Source organism: Gallinula chloropus (genome assembly GCF_964237585.1).
Source record: "Gallinula chloropus genome assembly, chromosome: 2".
NCBI classification, from domain to species: domain Eukaryota; kingdom Metazoa; phylum Chordata; class Aves; order Gruiformes; family Rallidae; genus Gallinula; species Gallinula chloropus.
The window spans coordinates 107,618,761-107,640,167 of NC_140086.1; the positions used below are offsets into that span (position 1 = coordinate 107,618,761).

Here is a 21,407-nt window from a genome sequence, read left to right on the forward strand (position 1 = left end):
ATAAAACAAGTTGGAATGTGTCTTCCTGACTCATAATGTTTGCTTTCAGTCTGATTTTAAGTTCCATTCTTTACATAGATACAGAGATCACCACTACAAGTTGATATTTTGTCATAGGAGACAATTAGGAGTTTCCATTAGATAATTACCAAAAGTATGCCTCATACAGGAAAAACAGTCAATTGCTGATGTAACAGGATTAACCAATCCAGCTCAGTGATCCGTCCCACTTACTTTTGACAGACATTATATCTGAGTGTACACATGAGAAGTACAGTATAAAGCTTCGCATTATAAATACCACAAAGAGGAACTTCAGCAGTTCTTAATGCACAATACAGCAGTCTCCTCCTGAGAGTCAGGACTAGAGAGGTAAAACTTTAAATCAGCTTTTTTTCTTTTAAAACCGAAACTTTTGATTCCTGTGCATGCTGTTGCATACTGCTAGGGCTATACTGAATGAATGCATATACAGAGCTTTGCAGCTCAGGTAATTTTAGAGAAAGAGCCTGAACCAACATTTCTGTATTTATGCAAACACTATGCATTTCTGAACATGTGTCTCTGTGTGTGTGTGTGTGTGTGTGCGTGCGTGTAAGTACAAACGGACGATGTGTCAGCGGTATCAGCAGACTTGCTTTTAGAAAACAGTGGTTTTTAGAAAGTTATGCTTTAATGTTAAATCTGTCATCACCATGTCATGCAAGTGAAATATGCTATACCTATATGTAATGGAGATTGTCCGTGATAAGTGAACCTGTTATATATGGCAAGCAACCTATAACCCACAGCAAGAACCCAAGTAGGGTTATCTGCATTTTCTATTGATTTATGCCTGTCCCTTACTTTTCATCAGACAGTGTTGGGATAGGTGCTATATTAGAACTATAAATAACCCCTTCAATTATGTCATCTGTTAGTACATCTAATCATGAATGCATATTTTCATCTGAAATTATTTTTTCGTCCAATTAAACTTTTAGTTCTATTTCAAGCTGACTTTCAGACTTCGTATAATTACTGCAGACTTTGGGCTGTTCACAAGATCCAAGAAATTTAGATGTATTATAGCGAGGTTTGTGTTACAAAGATGTGTTTATAAGAATGGCTGCAGGGTTTATAATGCTGACAGACCCGTAAGTGTAACAGTATATAACAGTATAGCAACTGAGGTCAGTAAAACACAGATGAGGGTGTACTGTGGATGCCTTATAACAGTGAAAGACTTATAAAAGGGCTTAATTGAAAAGGACTTGCAATATATAACATTTGTAAAACTTTGGTTGATTGTTCAATTACTTCTGTATGTTTCATTTTCCCCAACTATAATTCCTTGCCTGTCTCTCAGCCCATGTGCCTGTAGTCATCTCATGGAAATTAGAGACTTTACAATGCTTATATTTATAAATTACTCCTTTCCACTAAAATACAATCATTGATGGCAATATAGTGAAAGTGGAATATTTGCTGGGTAGGAGGTAAGTGCACCTGAGAAGACAGAGGTGTGAGAGAGAGAGAGAATGAAGGGAAGGAAAAGAAAAAGGGGTAAATACTATAAAAAGTAGAAGCCATTCTAAGAAAATCTGTACGAGTTAAAGTCGGGGGGGGGGGGGGGGGGGGGAAGGACCTCAAAAGTTAGAGCCTATCGGCGGTTCTTTTCTCATTTGCCATTATCAAGTTCATTGAGAGGGAGTCTGCTAACTTCACCCTCGCTACATAAGGAACAGAACAGACAGGCTACAGAATGTAAAGGCAACAAAAAGCCATGGCAGTGACACAGGGAATGCCTTTTCACTGCAATGCAAAACCCTCTCGGGCATAAACTGGCAAGGGTCTTCCAACACTGGTTGAAACTCCAGCTCCTAGCAGCAGTTTAGATGGCTTTTCATTCCCCACGTCCTATTCTAATATTATGATTGCTCTGTGTGGTTTGAATGAATGAAACAAAAAATGTCTTCTAATAACAATGGGCCAAATGTAGAAGATCTTACTCAGCCTTCCCTCAGACAGAATTATTATTGGCATCGATGAGGGATTTGCCTGAGTCAGGCAAGTATGATTTGGCCAGATGACATGTAACAACACTTTTCACCTTGAAAGCATTTTTCAGACGTTGCTGGATTAACCCCAAGCCTAAATATATCTGCCTGAGAACTTCTAGGCACAGCCCAGCATCGAAATAGGGATATATCTGGTGTGAGGGCACTACCTTAGCATGTCACAGGTATGTGCCATACCAACTCCTGCTCAGGCTTTCTGTGCCTGATCGTGCCTGCAGCTGGAGATCGTATCGTGTATTACATAGCCCTCCAAACAACGTCGTTGTTTTGCTCCCGTCAGATCTCTTGCCAGTGTTGATAACCTCCAGCATTTATAAGTGAGCAGAAAAGATCTTTTCTCTTCTACTCAAGGCAGAATAGTGTTCTGCTCAAAATACTCAGAGCCTCTACCCTCATTGCTACCTTATTCACAAGCTATTTAACATCTCCTGCTATCCCTAACAATACCAGGCATGGCCAAGAGCAAGGTGCTCATTAATAAAAGGTTTCGCTCTTTTCATTCATTCATGTTTCCTCTTTTTAGTTAAGCCAGTGATACTGTTGACAGAATAAAACAAACAAAACAAAAAAAAAAAAAGAGGGGAAAAAAAGTGGGGGGGGAGGTGGGGTGTCGGGGGGGGGGGGGGGGGGAATGACAGCCGGGGGAAGCCAAGAGGGTCAAATGGAGAGGAAAAAAAAAAAAAAGAAAAAAAAAGGAGCAAATTTACAGGCATGAAAAGAGATTGGGGGGGCGGGGGGAGAGGGCAGAAACCACGAGTAGTGATATTTGAAGAGAGGTGTGTGTTAGGGGAGCAATGAGCATAAGGAAGCCAGCCTGCCTGTTCCTCCCCCTTCCTAATCATAGCCTTTACTCACAGACAAAACTCCCTCCCTCTCTCATTCACTCACTCACTTTAGGCCAATCCGTCCTCTCTCTCTCTCTCCCTCTCTCTGTGTCTCTCTCCTACTCTGAGACAGAGTCAGAACTCTTCTCCCTGACAGCCACAAACATCTACAGCAATTATTGCATTCAGAGAGGGAACCTGCAAACAAAACTTCACAGAAAACTTTTGGTTCTTGTTCCAGAGAATTTGCTGAAGAGAAGGAAAAACAAACAAACAAACAAACCAAACCAGCCCCAAAAAAACTGTGCGTGAAGGGGGAGGAAAAGCAGGGCCTTTTAAAAAGGGAATCACAACAACTTTTGCTGCCAGGATGCCTTTGCTTTGGAAGAGAGGATTTTTGTTGGTGCTTTGCTGGATTATAGTGAGGAGTTCCCCAACCCCAGGATCCGAGGGGCACAGTTCAGTCACTGACTGCCCATCATGTGCCCTCGCCACGCTCTCAAAGGATGTGCCCAGCTCACAGCCTGAGATGGTGGAAGCAGTAAAGAAGCACATACTGAACATGTTGCACTTGAGGGACAGACCTAATATCACCCAGCCGGTGCCCAAGGCAGCACTTTTCAATGCCATCAAAAAACTCCACGTGGGAAAGGTGGGAGAGGATGGTTATGTGGAAATAGAGGATGATGTTGGAAGAAGAGCCGAAATGAATGAAGTTGTGGAACAAACCTCAGAAATCATCACTTTTGCAGAATCAGGTGAGTGCTTGAAAAATAAAACTACAAAATATGCTTTGTGCCAGAACAGCAATTAACTTCTTTTCTTCTCCTCAGCAATACTGTTTTCTTGCAAGGTTATAGGATGAGACTTGGGGGAAGGGAGAGGGAGGAATGGGATGGGGGGGGGGGGGGGGGAACGGGACTCTGAGGGAATTTGATTTTTCTGACTTAGTCTTGGCTACAGTTTACACTTGCTAAGCACAGACAGCCACACAGGGAGGAAGCTCTCTAACCAACCTTGAGCAGAAAGTCAGGCTGCAGTGGGGTCCTCCAAACTGTGCCTGTGAAGCCCGAGTACTTGCAGTAAAGTACTCGGTTGCAGAGCTGATGGAGAAAGAAAAAAGGCTGAAGCTTTTAGGGGAGTTTATCAGGACAAAGTGAGCTGCAAACTACTTGAGAAACAACCCTTTCATGTAAAAAATGTACTGCAAGTTATAAAACCAGATCAAGCAGCTTTATCTTTTAGAAGTGAGAGGGTTTGCTTGGGTTTTTTTTTTTTTTAATGTAACACAGCATCTTTGGCACTAAAGAGTTGCATGGACTGTCAGATGACTTCAATAGAACTGGACAAGTTGCTGTAGCTGATCCAATTTGTAATGCAGACTTCTGCATACTGGAAAGAAAGATTCTGTTCTTAAAATGCTTCTGCCAAAAAAACATGCAACCTTGGTAGGGTGTATTTTGAACTCTTTCACAGTTCTGTTTTCCCTAACTCTTATACAGTCAGAGCTCAGAATATAGATATTTGCTAATGGCTTAAGACTCAAATCAACTGCTTATAGGAAACAGCTCTAAAGTTGTACTTTACTGTCTTGTTCCTACATGAACAGGACCAGACCCATTTTAATTCAATGTATATGAATATTTATCTGTTAGGATATGTGAGTATGTTTATACATGCATCAATAGCAGTATCTTGCAATAACTCTATCATCTAACTAACAGCAACTTTTTATGATGCTGTCTAGCCAAAGCATTTTTCCTGTTGCCAAGACAGTTTTAAAAGAATGTCATTGTTTTGTTTGGTACAGCATATGGTAGGCAAAGTATGCAAAGGAACTCCAAGCATTTTTGTTTAAAAGTTTGCTGCAGCAGTATAAACAATTAAGACAACACTCAGAGTTTCCAGTCCTGAAAACCTGTTGACTCAGATGTTCTGTTTGCAGGGAAGCCATGCACAAGAAGTGTGCATGCTTTTAAGAGCAGACATTCCTGCTGGCTATCCGATTTTCAACTGTACAAGGAGCCCTTGCCTTTAGAGTCCTTTTCAATATACACATTACCTGTCCTTTCAGTATGAAAACTCGGGCGTTTCGGTTTTTCCATCCCCTCCACTTCAGAAAGCAAGCAGAAGGTGTCAGTGCCAGTGGTCATTAGAAGCAGGGGCAGCTCAGTGTTAGTTTAAAAACGGGTTTTTAAAAGCAAGGAAATCTCTAAGCTATCTATGAGTCGGATTCCCCACCTGGTTTTCAGCAGCTCGCTCTGAGCACAGTGAAACACATATGGCACGAGCAGTGCTTTCTCTTCACTGTGTGAGTCCCAATCATTTGTAAACACATTATTGTCTCTCCTGAGCTCTGACACAAAGGAATTTGGAATTTGATATATGCCTACTCAGTACGACGCCCTCCGAGAGCGGCTCCTGAAGCCATTGGCTCTTGGGCTCACGTGAGCAGCAAAAATCATGCCATTGCCCACACGCTGGCCAATAGTCCAGCCACCAATCCCCCATCACAAACTACCCAACACTAACATGTCACTTAGTTTGATTTACATAGCATTGTCCTACTACTGCTAACAAAATTAATAGTTATGCTATGGAGTTGCGCAGCTGAAGGATGGGGACGTCCGCTGTATTCCCATGCCCTTTCCTCCCCGCTGCTGTTCTCCAACTTCATTTGGGAGGAGGGAGGAGCAACTAGCAACCCAGAAATCGAGCTCTAGCATTTGGGCTTATAATGGGAATGATAACCCCACTGTGTGGAGTAACTTCAGACTGCTAAAACGTGTTTTTCATCTATAGCCATTCATATTTGGTGCCTTGCTAGCATCAGAGGATCCACCATGCTTTACAGGTGCCAGTGTTATAACAGCTTAAGTAAACTCTACCTGGGATATATTCCCCTTATGCACTAGCAGTATTGCATTTCAGATATCAAAGCAGCATTATTTTTCCTGTTGAGGAAACCGAGGCACAAAGGCGGCAAGTGACCTGTCATATGGGAAGTATGAGTTCAAAAGACAGGAATAGAATGTAGCCACACAGACAGTGCTCACTTTTCACTCTGTGGGAACTGGGAACAGTATGGATATGTTTAAAATGCCAAGCAAGAGAATAAACTTTTCCTCTCATAGCCAGGTTAATGTTCTTCCCACTTCTAATGTGAAACTCGCTCTGTTTCGAAAGAGGGCAATAGGAAATCAATGAAAATGAATGGAAACATCTCACATTGTATCAAATAAAGGTCTATGGAAAGAGAAATAAAGCTTTAGGCTTTTTGCTCCTTTGGGTATGGTTTGACACAAACCAGCCATTCCCCCAACTTTTCAGAAGCCACATTTACTACTTGCCTTCCTAAAAACACAGTATTTCCATCTTTCATCAGCCGTATCCTCAGACATACAATGAAACAGAGTGAATGAACAAACAGTCCTCTGTGCACGTGACTCTGGCTTGAGACTGCTGTTTTCTAAAACAGACCAAAACTCAAGCGAGCACAGGCTTCAGACAATTAGAGGAGAAATTAAATGCGACGAACTTGTCTGAAGCACAGGTGTAGTTATGTCCAGGAAATCAGCAAAATAGTTGGCAGGTAGTTTTCATAGCTAACAAATCCAGGCAGATCTTTGCAAAACTAATGACTGCGAGTATTGGGCAAAAGTTTACAAATGCACCCTACTGTCCTTTGGCACTCTTACAAGTAAAACATGAAAATGATTTTCTAGTTGCGTATCAAACTAAGATTACTAACCTTGATTAGTTCTGCTATGAGGGTAGCTGTGCCAGAGCTCTGTGGGTTACTTCAAGGTCTTAAAATTAGTCTTTTGAGGAGAGGGGTCATATAATTTTGTGACAAACAAATCCAACAGGTTCTATAACCAGGATACCCCATGCTCATAAAATATGGCTGGCTACTAACTCTTTCATTATTTTAAGTAGATAGCTTATTAGGTGGACCTGGGATTTTGCCAAAGTGAATTTGATCCTGGCAACTAAACTACCAATGAAATGGGTTGCTAACATCAGCCCCCGAGAAGGTGATAGGAATTACTGGATGGAAATACTGAAATCCAAAGGCTTATTGTTAGGAGAATTGTCGGGGCGGGGGGGGGGGGGAAGAAAAAAAAAAAAAAAGTGTGACAGCTCTTTAGACCCCTTTTACCTTTTTGTATCACTTCACAATGAATTTAAAGTGAACTGCTTTGATCATGTGATGCCTACCTACACTCACATACACACTCACACCTATTCCTAGATAAATGCTTTCTCCTATACATCCAGGCTGGCAGTTCAGAGGATGAGTCACTTACAGCTTCTTTAAGTCATTTCATCAATTTTCTTTTGAAAGCCAATGTATTTAATGGTCCAGGTCCCCGTGCTGAATGGAGAACGGCCACGAGAGGGCACAATCCAAAGTCTTTTTGCTCCACGCAAGGCAACCTTCCTGCAAGCTCCTATTTTACCTAATTGGATCCTGAATCCCAGAGATCTTTATGCTTATCTGTAGCTTCTCTGAGTGGAGCTCTTGTTTCTCTCTTCTAGTTTATTTAAAAGGCAGAGATTCACTGGAGTGGAAGACTGTAAGTAAAATAATTCAGGAAGGAAACGGGCAAAGGGGAAAAAGAGAAACTGATGGATGCTGAAGTTCTGGAAATCTAGAGGGACCAGAAATAATCATTATTATTTTTTACAAGATACTGAGAAATGTGACCGTGAATCATCATCTGAGCTGATTTTCTCACATCTTTTTTTAATGCAGTCTTCTTGGCTTTTAGAAAACAAGCCAATTTCCCCTTGGGTTGTTTTTTTGTTTTGTTTTGTTTTATTGGGTGGTGGCTTTTTTTTTTTTTCCTTTCTTTTTTTCCTTTGGCATACTGTATCAAAGATTTCAAGTTTAGCAAATGACAGCAAGTTACTTTCAAAAGAAAAAGCTATTCTGTATTAATGTGTTTCATTATAACAAAACGTGAGAATTCAAGGAAGTTGGTTGGTTTGAGAACAACTTGAGAAAGCACAGACGCATCTGAGAAGGCGGGAACCAGTGTAGGAGAAGATACCTGAGAAAGTACTGTATGTGTCTATCTCTGTGTGTAGAAATGCATACAGTTTTGTATGCAAATGCAGTTGGGAATATCAGAATATACATTTGCCTCTGTGTGTGTAAGCGTATGTATGTCCAGATGTACAGGTATGGTGAGGCAGACATGCTTATATACATACCCATGTAGCTGTACCCGCATCATTACAATATGAATCGGTGCATTCACATGCTCTCCTGTGTGCACACATGCAAACGGTCCATGGTGAGGAGTTCTTGTGCCTAGGTATGTCTGTGTGGGTATGAAAAGGCAATCTCATCTAATGAAAAAGAGCTCTGCAAGATAGATTTAGTCTACTGGAAGCAACTAGAAGTTTTGCTATTCATTTCGGTGGGCTTGGGATTTTGGTCCTTAGTGCATACAAATTGAATATTTTAATGAAAACAGACTGTCAGCTTCTGATGCACTCAATTTCAGAATTTATAATTATCAAAAATATTTAAAAAAATTACTCTCTCTTTTATGAAAGACAATAACTTGGTACTTTTTTTACCTTGAAACATGTTATTGTTGCAAGTGACCTTAAACTTTGAGTTACTATAGACACAAACACAAAACTCAAGTAACAAAAAACTTCAACTAAACAAACACCTTTTTTGTTTCTAAATATTTAAAGCCATGTGGGGGAAGGGCTTTCAATTTGGAAAGAACTCTAGGCTGTGGATGTAAAGTGCTTTCCTCTTGACAAAATAGCAGAGGAGAGTCAGGGTTCACCAGAACTGAATTATTTCACATTCTGAATGACCTTGTCATTGCCCCTTTGGGTTAACTTTTCAAGAAAAGGTATTTAAATAAGGTTGCTGCTGCTTTTTCCCGCACGAATGCTTGGGGAATAGTTCTTTTTCCTGGCTTACTTTTTTGGTTTATTTTTTCTTAAAACAAAAATCTCCTTTTTCTGGCAGCCTAGTGAGCGTAAAGACAAGGTACTTGTTATCTGTGTCATAATTGCTCTTCCCTTTGTAAAAGGCAACAGTCGAGCGGTCAGGGAGCAGGAACGAAAGTACACAACCTGGATCACCAGACACATGTGAGGTTCCAATAAATCATTTGCCAGTGATCCATAGGCTGAAATGCGTTCACAGGAATGGCCACTGTCTAATCACAGTAATAACACATTTATAATAATCAGTCTGCCTAGAGGATAATTGCCAGATGATAAAGGTGCTAAATTCACTGAATATGTTCAGCGCTGTGAACAATTCATCTAACTCTAGTGGTCACTCATTAGTAAACATTTTGAGCAATTATCTCTCAATAACCATGCTCTTCTCTTCACTCTCTTTAGAGGAACCTTTCTAGTAACCTATTTTTTTCTGTCTCCTGGGGAACAGAAATGAGAAGTAGAGAGAAGGATGCTTTTGAATGTAATTACAGATTGGCACGCAGTACAAATTCCCCCAAATCTAAACATAGGCAGTAGTAAAGTTAGCAACTAAAAAAGGAAAAAAAAGCTTGCTTTGTATGGAAAAACAGTTCACTTACAGTATAACGTAAAAACGGTTCAAAATTAAGCAGTGGTGAAGCATGGAAATTTAAAGTAACAGCACCTTCTTAGACAGTGAGCATTTTTCAAAGAAAAAACTAAATACTGTCTATTAAGAGAAATAAAGAATAAGTCTTATTATATCATCAGAAAGATAATCACTTTCATCATGAAAAAAACAGCCTTAATCGCTTAACAGCATTTGGTTTAAAAATAGTCACAAGTATCTCACCATTTTACTCAAAAAAAAAGAGAAAAGATCCCCTCGATTGTATAGCTTAGACCCTACCTAGTATATGTACACGGCTTGAACTAACAGGGCTCAATCTTGAATACTGCTGCAAATTGTAAATAAATGAGATTCAACTGCATAGTTACAGCCAGCGGTATTGAAGGAAGGATCCTCAGCCTCAGAGGAAGGGTCCACCCTTGTGTGAGCCCATCAAGAGCTGCCCCATGCAGGGCTGGCCCTACCCGTCCCCCCACGCCTGGGCCTGCGAGGGCTTTGCCAGTCCCTCCATCCTCTTCTTCACTGTGCCTGTCGCCAAGTGCCGCTTGGGAGCCGGTATCGGGCACAGGGTTCCGTGTGTGAGCCCTGAACAGACAGCACTTCCAGGGGTGGAGAAGAGGGTACCTGTGCAGGCGCCCCTCTGCTTGCATGTTCGGCTTTCTCTCCTAAAAAGGTGTGTGAGCACCGCTGAAGAGAAAAACAGATTTGAGCAAACTCTCATGCTATATATACTGATGCTACACTTTCCATTCAGTAACTCCTTCCATTAAACCTTTTACCATATATGCACTACTTCTCAGGTCTTGTATTTTTAACCATTTCTCACAGCATTTGCCACGGTCACTAGCACTGCTAGACTGCTCCCTCAGCGTCACAGCCCTCTTGCTGTAAGGGGCTTTGCTCAGCAGCAATGCAGAGAGGTGGCCTCTCTAAGGCTTTGGGAAGGGGAGAGGAGGCAAAGCAATCAAAGGGGGACCAAAGTAATCCGTCTCCTTTTTCAGCCGCGTTCTGCTATGATAACAATCCAGACTGTTGACATCGCCGTTTATACAAGCATGGAAGTGATGAAGGCATTACCGCCGTTGGGCTGTGGGCCTTTCCACAGGAGTCAGGCAGGAGGAGCAGGATGATTAGAAATGGAAAAAGACCCTTGCAAATCAGCTGTGGCAGATGAAAAGGCAGGACAGGAGAATAAACAAAGTAATTATGCAAGTGATACCATCCCCAACTTTCAGGAAGGTCACCTTTTTATTTTTCAGTTAGATGAGCATTATGTATCTCCAAAGCTTTGAACTTGGTCATTAACTCAGACCGAAAAGGAAAGACTGCTAAATCCCTGAGAAATATTTGAGGAAAATGAAATACGGTGATGTGGGGGTTTTTTTGTGCATGTGTGTGTGTCTCAGAACACTTGAAGAATTTATTTTATTGTAGCACTGAACCTTTTAGAAATAAAGATCCTGTTATAAAGTGAATGTGTAATCATAACAGGCCAGACCTAAATTCAGTTTTAGCACAGGCCAAACTCTAATTTCAAAATGAGCTAGTCTGAGCATAGTGACCTCATAAAGGCTGCAGGATTCATACCATTTGGGCTGTGTGATCGTAACAAACTAGTTGTGAATGTGGAGAGAATTCAGAAAAGCTTTAGGTTTTTTCCTAATTTGAAAGCATGCTTTTTAACCCTAACTTTGCAACATTCCCAGTCTCCTTCTAAAAAAGATCTGTGAAAGGGAAAGTTTTTTTAATCACTGTAAAACCTTTTATTAGCTATGCAGGTTTGGGGACTCAGGGTTTTGTTTCGTCCAAAAATACTAGGGTCATATAAGCTTCCTGCATCTTTTTTTCTCTTTAGAAACCAAATTGACCATTGGTGTGTAAAAATGCAGCTAACCCTAACCCTGTCCAGAGAGGCTGTTACTGTAGCTAACAACGTACAGGGAGGCTGTTATCCCATCCCCATCTTAAGCTACATGTCTTAGGCTACCTTACTCAAGCTCACTTTCCTCAAGTGAAGAAAAAACCAAATACTTGAGTACTTTCACCATATTATTGTAGTATTTTTAGCAAAAAAGAATTAAATTCTATTCAACTGAATAAAAATTCAACTTTCCCACATGCAGAAACAGATGAATAATTAAGAAGGTTCTTCAGGTCCTGTTTCTTTTGTGTAATATCTGCCAAATAGAGTGGCTGCTTTGCTGCGCTTCTGGACAGGGCAAAAGGTAATATTTACTGTTGGAGATATGTCACTTCATAGCTATTTTCAACTCCCACTAGCATGGGAATAACGAAGTGTGAATTACCATGCATTAGCACTTAACAGCATTAGGTTATTCTGCAGGGCTGTCTGGCTTTTCTGATCAAATGGGCCATACAGCTCCTTCCCCCTGTCAAATCAGACCTACGCATCCTGGCTGCTTTCATCAGACCATGTGACTGGGACAGTTTTCCATGGTTGTGCCCAGTGCAGCTGATCTGCTCATGCACAGGATCCCTCCTCACACCGTAACCACTTTCTGTGCTCTGCTCGGTACCTCAGGAACTCAGTGTGTGCTTCCCAGCAATATATCAGCAATATATGCCTACTCTCTGCATCAGTCTGGGCTCTGAGGAAGGAGAGCAGCTGGGAAGAGTCTGCTGGTGCCAGAACAATTTCTGTAGCTTGGTCTATTTCTTCTTGGGTAGGAACAGCAAGCAGAAGGGGTTGGGTAGATAGTCTTGCAGGCAGTAATGCACTCCTGGCTGGCCACCTGTTTTCAGGTTCCCCTGAAGTCCAGGTTCCCCTCAGACAGGGTTTACTGGGACTCGACTAAGGAAAGGGATAAGCTGAAGAGTCAGGGGGAATGAAGTTACTGGATGGATGGATGGATGGATGGATGGATGGATGGATGGATGGATGGATGGATGGATGGATGGATGGATTGTCCTCAGAAGCCTTAGAAGTAGTAATAGGTACAAGGCAACCAGCCTCTTGGAGCAGACTTCCTGTGGACTGGAGAAATGTCTCTGTACATCTCCTCGTGCTCTGGAACCCAGGCAGGAGTGGAATTAATGCCTATCACCTCCCTGCTGCTCCAACACAGCTGGCAGTTTTGCCATAGTTTCATTTCCAGAAAAGGGAAAAAAAATAGTCTTAGCTGGTACAAGCTGATTAACAAACTTTCAGTCATTAAGGAATGAGTTTTATTTGAAAAATAATGGAAAAACTGAAAAAAACCCAGTAACTCCACCAGGCCTCACAGCACTGGTCAGCTTGCTCTGTCTTTTCGATGAGCTACTTCCTTTCCTAAGGCACAGTTCTGCTGGTTTGTGTAGCTCCCTGAGAAACTAAAGTACCTTATATTGGAGACTGGCATCAACAAAGCCTGTGAGAAGTAGTTGACACAAACCATGTGTTGCCCTATCTCAGTGACAGTTGAAGCCTACAATTTCACACTTGCACTCAGAGGGAAAACAAAACCAAAACACCATGCCCTTTGGCCACTGCAATTCAGAAATGCCTGTCTCTCTGACCTGGGAATGCCACCAGGGAAAGCTGAATGTGTGTCAGTGCCAGGACTTCACAGAGAAGGAAACCAACAGATAGCTCAAAGGGCAGCACAGCCTGCCTACAGAATTTAGAAATGAGGAACTCTTGAATTTGCCAGTGAATAGAAGATATATGTCTCATGATTTCACCCCACTTCTGTCTCACCTGAGAACAGGGGTGCAGGGAGATGGTCAGGAAGCCCACACCAGTAGAGTTGAGTGGCAATGGGAAGCAAGAAAGGGACCCTTGCTGCTGTGAGAGCAATTTGTCCTGTGTGCATCCAGATACTTAATTTTTATCACCACTTGCCCTTTTTAGAGTGGTGATAAAGTTCTGGTTCCCTGACAAGAACCAGTACACAGAGAACCAACAACCAGGGGTAGCTCAAGAACAATATCAGTGAGAAATTTGTAATTATGAGTACTGTTTCTGTCTCACTAAGGTCAGATATCTGCACACTTAAAATCTGTGACCCACAGCCCATCTTGGCCTCCACGCTGAGAAAGAAGAAAAGATGCCAACATGGCTTTTTCTTTTGTCAGGGAAATAAAAAAGGGCCTCTCTTTAAAAAATAATACCACCACCTCCCAGCTAATTCATTCTCTCTTAACTTTTTCATGCTCTAGTGATCAAATCATTAAACAGCCCTCATTATTCATTCCAACTTCTGCCAGGGATATGAGCTCTGTATCAGAGAAACACCCCCTCACCATCATAATCATCATCATGACATCTCAGCAAGTTGATACAATTATGCCAGAGAACCATCCCCATAATTATACAGTTCTTTAGCTCATTTCTCAGTGTGTTCACCATTACTATAATCACAGCGAGTACAGTGTGTTAAATTAAGAACAGGATCTACAGCTAACATCTCACAGGATGAAGAGTCTGCCTGCTGCAATTCTGCAATTCTTTACAATATAACTTTTCAAACCTCTCAAAGCTGAGGCTCATATTTTAGTATTTCTTTGTTTTTGAAACAATTGACATTTACAACTCATTTTAAGATGCATATGAAGAATAGCATTTTATGGAAGGAGAAAGGGCAGAGCTCCTTCCCACATAATTTCCGAAGTATTGCCAAGGAATCGGCAGGGCTGGAGCTCACTCCCTAACTTCAGCTATCAGGTGCAGATTTGTGTGCCTATAGTAGATACAGTCATAGACTGCCATCACAAAAGCATTTTTTGCCTTTCAGCTAAACATGATTATAAAGGCAGCTTAGGGAAATGAATTCTTAGCAGCTGCTGATGCTTGTTTGCCATGAGTTGCTTTACATAAATGACTATATCATTACCGTAACAAAATGCTTTGGTTAGGATAGGATACTGGAAAACAACTAGTGGTGGGGGTGGAGGGGAGGTTAAGGTAGGTTAGAACAGAAGAATTATAAAAAATTAAAAACCCAAGTAGGAAACCAAAGGAACTTCATGCCTGTGGTGACAGTAACAGAATTCTCTTTAACAGAATGCAGACATTCTAACAAGTTCTTCCTGTCTATTTCCATTTACCAAATCAGGCACAGCCAAGAAAATGTTGCACTTTGAGATTTCCAAGGAAGGCAGTGAATTATCAGTGGTGGAACGTGCTGAAGTGTGGCTCTTCCTGAAGGTCTCCAAGGCCAACCGGAGCAGGACGAAAGTCACCATCCGCCTGTTTCAACAGCAGCGGCAGCCAAAAGGTAACTCTGAAGGAGCAGAAGATACGGAGGACGGGGGGCTGAAAGGTGAAAGGAGTGAGACTTTGATTTCGGAAAAGGCAGTGGACACCCGTAAGAGCACTTGGCACATCTTTCCTGTCTCCAGCAGTGTCCAGAGACTTCTGGACCAAGGCAAGAGCTCTTTGGATGTGCGGATTGCCTGTGACCTGTGCCAAGAGACTGGAGCCAGCCTGGTGCTACTGGGCAAGAAGAAGAAAAAGGAAGATGACGGGGAAGGGAAAGATAAGGAAACTGGAGAATTCACAGGAGAAGAGGAGAAGGAGCAATCACATCGTCCCTTCTTGATGATGCTTGCCCGGCACTCAGAGGACCGCCAGCACAGGCGGCGGAGGCGAGGCCTGGAGTGTGATGGCAAAGTCAACATCTGCTGCAAGAAGCAGTTCTTTGTCAGCTTCAAGGACATCGGATGGAGTGACTGGATCATTGCACCTACAGGTTATCATGCCAACTACTGCGAAGGAGAGTGCCCCAGCCATATAGCAGGCACATCTGGTTCATCGCTATCTTTCCACTCCACTGTCATCAACCATTACCGCATGCGGGGGCATAGCCCCTTTGCCAACCTCAAGTCATGTTGTGTGCCCACCAAGCTGCGGCCCATGTCCATGCTCTACTACGACGATGGCCAGAACATCATTAAGAAAGACATACAGAATATGATTGTGGAGGAATGTGGCTGTTCATAGACGCATATGTGCGCAAGACTCTTCTCATTAAGGTGAGAAGAAAACGTGTCAAAGGCCCAAGAAGAGGAAAGACTGGACATGGCATAACCTTTTTTGAATGAAACAATCATCGGAAATAAAAGAGAAAACAAAAGAGAGAGAGGAAAGGGGGTGGGAAGGGCGAGGGGAAAGACTTATGGAGGATCAGAAAGGACTTCAGCTATAAAAAGGAAGAAAACTTCATCAATCTGGGCTTGAATGAGATACATCTGATTGGCAATATGGGTTGGGGATTTCCCCTTCCTTTCAGTATGCTCCTTATCTTATTACATAGTATATTAAACATTAGTTATTACTAAGGGAGTTATGTTCCCTCCCTTAGTTACCAATCAAATTCAAGCCATGGTAGCAACTCATCCAACCTGCAGCAATTTGGACTAAGTCCAAAATGTCGTTGAAATTCCTTGAAAAGCCATGTGTATGAACACTACATTCACTGGCACTTCCCCCCTCCAAATTTACTGAGTTGGTGTGTAGTGTTTGTGTGTATATATGTGGCTATGTATTGGTATACATATCTCAATACATACAGACACTATACAGATAAACACACAACATTGGTAAAGGGACAACATTGTGCAGGTGCATATGCCTTCATCCTCTGCACTACATTTGCAAAAAAAAAAGATAAAGAAAAAAGGAAAAAAGAAAAAATCGAAGAAAAAAACAGACTAAAAAGAGAACGAATGAAAGAATAAAAGTTACACTTTGTAAAGGTGCTTACAACGTTAGAACTATGCAACCTAGTTGGTTTGAAACTGTTTACCTGCGAAAGAAAGAAAAAAAATACAGAAAGACTTTTTTTTAAATGGAAGTAACTTGTTTTAAAAAAATCTTCAGTGAGAGATACTTGAAAGGAATATGTTTGTCCAGTTACTGGAGCCAAACATTTCTATATTTTGTAAAAAAAATTTTTAATCGTTTACTATTTGCACTACAATGGTGTCTGACCTGTCTAATCCTTATTTAACAATTATTTGCAAGGGAGGGTGGTTGGGTGTGGGAGGGGTTGAGAGCTGCACTTATTGTGAGCTATACAAGAACTGCTACAGCACACAAAATAGCTATTTTTATTATTATAATAATTATTATTATTTTGTACCTTCAAATGAATAGACACATACACCAAAGACATTTGTGCGAGCCTCTAAAAAGTCTGTTTGTGGTTGGTACCATTAACCTGTAATAAGTTAAGGTTTGAATTAGGGGTCAGTGGGTTGATTACATTCAGGCTAGAATACCTGTTAACCAGTTAAATTCAAATAGTGCCCTCAACAGAAAATTGCTGTTTGAAGTAAGCCCAGAAAAGCCCTGGGATTTGGATCCAAGTTGCTCCAAGGTCCATCTGAGCACAACTGTACTCTTTTGCATATACAACACTAAGACTTGTCCCCAAGGCACAGCGACTGTGCATTGTTGGGAAACAACTTTATACAAAGGATATACATATACATATGTATATATTTGTGTATGTATATATGTATGTATACACAAGGTATAAGCACTTCTGGCTTCACTTTAATGTTCTTAAAACAACGAATGTTTGTGTGCAAAGCACAGTATGTTAAAAGGTTGTTTGTTTCTTCCTAGCAAGTGGGAGGCTACACATTTAAAACGGTCTTTCTGTGAGAGAATCTTAAAGTGCTGGTGTACACTTAGAAAGTCTTGATGTAAAATTGCAAGCAGCTTTGGGCCCTGCCCACCATCGTCCCTGCAAATATACGGAAAATGGCAGTTGTGGTAGGATTTCTGTTCGAAATGCAATCTTCAGTGAAAGACTGGCTGTCTCAACCACCACCCTCTAGCATGGCAAATCTTAATGGGCTTGTGTGTTACCTGTAAGACCTAATTTTCAGTGTCAACACCTAACCTGAAGGGTCCAACCCATAGGGCATAGGTAGATAGTTTGGTTTTCTTTTTCATAAAATATTTCTATCGCTGTCATATTTAAAAGAATGTTAACGTTACAACATCTGTCTTTGGGTAGAGGAAGGTGATAAGAGGGAATGAGAGAAACCTTTAGGCCCTGTTTACACTGAGTTTGATGTCCCTGCGCCTGAAGCTTCAGACTCTCACAGGTTCACAGGACCAAGCCCCAGTTAGCTGCCTTCTGACAGGACAGGCTTTGAACTGCCTCTCACGAAAGAAGCACTAACATGGCTCCCCATCTTGTTGAGAGCACAGTCTGGTCTGCAAGAATTAAAAAAAAACCCGAAACAAAACCCAAAAAAAACTTAAAAAAAAAAAAGAAAAAAGAAAAAAAAAAAGATAGCACAATTTAACCTGGTCACATTGGCTAGGGATAGCGTGTTAGCACCTTCATGGCAAGAACTATGTTTAAACAGTGTAATCAGGGCCTTCTTTTTTTTGTCAGCCAAAACTGTGTGTGCATGTGTGTGTGGGTGTTCCCTGTGTGCGCATATGTATGTGCACACAGGCGCATGTCTGTGTTTGTATGTATTTATAGAGATTTTAAAAGAAAAAAAGAAAAAAAAGAAAAAAAGGAAAAAAAGAAAAGAAATAAAAAAGCCCTTTCCTCCGTTGAATAGATATCAACATACATGCTTATAGCTAAGTTTTCTATCTAATTTATTCCACAGTATTTAGATTGCATAGTACAGCTAATGGGTTATACATTTATGTACTTTTTATACAATGCATTTTTTTTTACAGACTTGTTTGCAATTTGCAAAAAAAGAATAATTAAGAAAACTATAAAATTGGGTAAACACTAAATTTGTCACTAAAGTATTCTGTAAAATATCAAGGCTTTCTGATTTAAATTATTTGCAGAAGTTTGTTGGGTTTTTTTATGTTTTCTTCCTGGGGAAAGGGAGGGATACCAAATGCTAGTAGGAAAATGAAAAATATTTTAAAAAGAAAAAAAAAAAAAGATGCACAACTAATTTATCTTTATAACTTAAACCAAGTTCCTGGCCCTGCTTCATTTGAAGCAAGTGGCAGAATTACTGTTGTATTTTTCTAGTAGTAGATCCAGGCTCTAGAACAGCAGAAGCAGGGACATAGTCTGTGACAGCTGTTGAGGAGAGTACCTTTTATTTCACTGGGCTTTAGACTTGGCCTAAAGTTGGATGCTTACTGTCCCAGAAGCCTTACTGGTGTCAGCAGGTTCTTTGACATCTACTGGTTTCCTTACAAGAGTAGTAAAACTACTTACATGAGTAAAGGTAAGCCGGGGGAATCTCAAGCTCCTTTTTTGCTGTGGGCAGTGTGAAGGGAGAGAAAGGATTTTGAATGAATGGCACCGTATCCAGCATCATTTAACTCCATTATTTAAAACAGGCTGCTTGCATCATGGTTGATCTCTGAACGTAGTGACAAGGGAAGCAGGCAAATGGCTCACAGTGGTGAAAATTATTCTCAGGTGTGATTAATTAGAGGGCATTTGAGACCTGATATCCTAGCACCTTCCCCTAAAAGACAATGGCAAAACTCCCATTGACTGCAAGCAGAGTAGGTTTAGGCTCCAGTTTTCCTGGCCAAAGCAGAGCTAGTCTTTAAAAAGAAGTCTGATGCTGAGTTTCATACCAGTGCTGAGTGGGGACTGGCCCTGGAAAACATGAAAGTATCCAGAGAGAACTTCCAAGTGAGGAAAGAAAATAGGATTTTTATGTGGCAAACATATTTCATGATAGATACACTAAAACCAGAAGGTTTTCAAATCAAGAACTGTTCCTAAGACCCTGTTTTTTAGCTTTCATTTGTGTGTGTGCACTAGTCACAAATTTTAAAGGTTTTTTCCTTCCAATCTCTAAATTCAGTCATAGGGTTTTGATTTGTGGTCAGAGTTATTTAAAGTAGGGGGAAATGAAAAACTATATGATAAAATAAAATAAGAAATCAGGATGTTAATCAAGACTGACTGATTCCAGCAAAACACCCCACCCCCGATAATTTGATTTAATTAAATCTGCATGTACTTAAAATACCATTAGAAATTGTTACCATATTTAAACAGTTGTTCAAGGGCACACAGTCTCAAAAATTACTTCTCCTTGCAGGTATGACTACACCAAGAAAAAAAAAAAAGATGCTTTTAACTACTAACACATTCCTTTCCACATAACCTAATTCCTGTTTATATTGAAAATGCATTTTCAGGATATATTTAATCAGAGAAATGTATTTGTTTAGTATCTCCACAATCGTCTTGCTTCACAGTTGACCACATTTGGTTGTCTTTTTCCCCCTTTCCATGTTAGATGCTCACTGGATACAGGGTCTAAGAACCTGGCAGAAGTGCACGTTAAGATGTTTCTTTGGGAGGGCTGAATATATTTGTATTCTTGGGGTTTAGGAAAAGGAAATGCTTACATATGTTTATAATTCTTCTGCACTCATATGCCACAGCAAAATACCAATCCAGGGCCCAAAACTATAGAACTGAATGAAATGGGAGTTTTGTCATTGACTTCAATAGAAACAGTCTCTTACCAAACCACTGCAAAATAGGAGTCCGTTATATATACACCTGCTTTTTTTTTTTTTAAATCTATTTATTTAGTTGAGATTTAAGCCACCAAGCTCATTTAACTGTGCCACCACAAGGCCACGTACTGGCTACCAGCAATATTTCTGAGGCAGAGAAGTTCAGGCATCTGTAAAGTCTGCGCACAAAATGAAAGTTTCTATGGATTGTAGTTACTCATGTGGAACAGTGCCTTACTCTGTAAGCAATGCTGTCGATTTCAGAGGGTCTCCTTTCCTAGAAAGTTACTAGTCAGCATCAGTAAAATGAGCAGTATCTATTTCTGGCATGTAGGTAGAAGAGATGTGATGGAAATGATTAAGTTCTTTAAGTTAAACCTCATGTCAATAGTGTGCATCAGTATAAGAATCAGATGCTAATCACTTTCCTTACACTGAAGAAAGCTTTACTCCCCATCTGCTCTCACTGCATTACATGTGGAGTAAAAAGGTTTTCAGTACGAGTAAATAAAATCATGATTTGACCTTCCATAAACAACTATAAGCGATGTTTTCATGGGCAGAAACTTCTGGGTTATATAGCTATTTATTTTTTGAGATATAGTGAATCTCTGTTAATTCTCAATGGGTTTCTTTGTATTTAAATACTTTCAAAAACAATACATTGACGATGGGTTGAAGATATATATATATGTATATATACATATTATATATATCTCTACAGTATATATATACACACAACTATATATATATGTATATACATATATATATAAATTATGAAAGCCAAGATATTATGAAGCCTATTTTGTTTTTATCATTTTGTGTTTTGTTGTTGATATTATTATTATTGTTATTATTATTATTGTTATTATTATTATTATTTTGCATACTACATGCAGTGCTTTAACCAATGTCTGTTTGGCTAATGTAATTAAAGTTGTTAATTTATATGAGTACATTTCAACTATGTCAATGGTTTCTTAATATTTATTGTGTAGAAGGACTGGTATTTTTTTTATTTACATTATGTTTAAAGAGGTAACAGTTTGATATGTTCTCATTTGTTTATATTAGAAGTTATTTATTTTCACGGCATTCCGTCTGGTATTTTGATATTTGGAAGGCATGCTACCTATACTTTGTACAGTTAGTGGGCAGTATTCAGCAGCTCCCAGTAGATTTTTAGGCCCTATGTTAAATAAAAGACCTGTTTGGGATTTTTATTTTAGGTCTTTCCTATTGGTTTGCCAGGACCACTCAGTGCACTTATTGCCAGACACTCTGCCTGCGTGACCAATTTATTCCTACTGTATTTACCCAGGACAGAGGACCAAAACCACCTCTGGTGTAAGTCCAGTGACTTCAGTGAAGTTATACCAGAGATGTATTTGGCTCACAGAGAAAATGCTTGCGCAAATCAATGCAAAGAAAAGGCAGAAAGAAAGAAAGGAAGAAGCAGTCTTTGCATTTGGAAGAGGATTTCAACATGTTAAAAATGTTTG

The 21,407-nt window shown here is 40.4% G+C and overlaps 1 protein-coding gene across 1 annotated transcript; it reads left to right on the plus strand.

The window, feature by feature from the left end:
• Nucleotides 1-2,854: 2,854 nt before the first annotated feature.
• INHBA (inhibin subunit beta A) lies at nt 2,855-15,417 on the plus strand (the record flags this gene model as incomplete). Its single annotated transcript, XM_084279891.1, is given in 3 exon segments — nt 2,855-3,171; nt 3,173-3,642; nt 14,531-15,417. Coding segments are annotated over 3 exon segments (1,674 nt in total).
• Between the last annotated feature and the right edge of the window lie 5,990 nt (nt 15,418-21,407).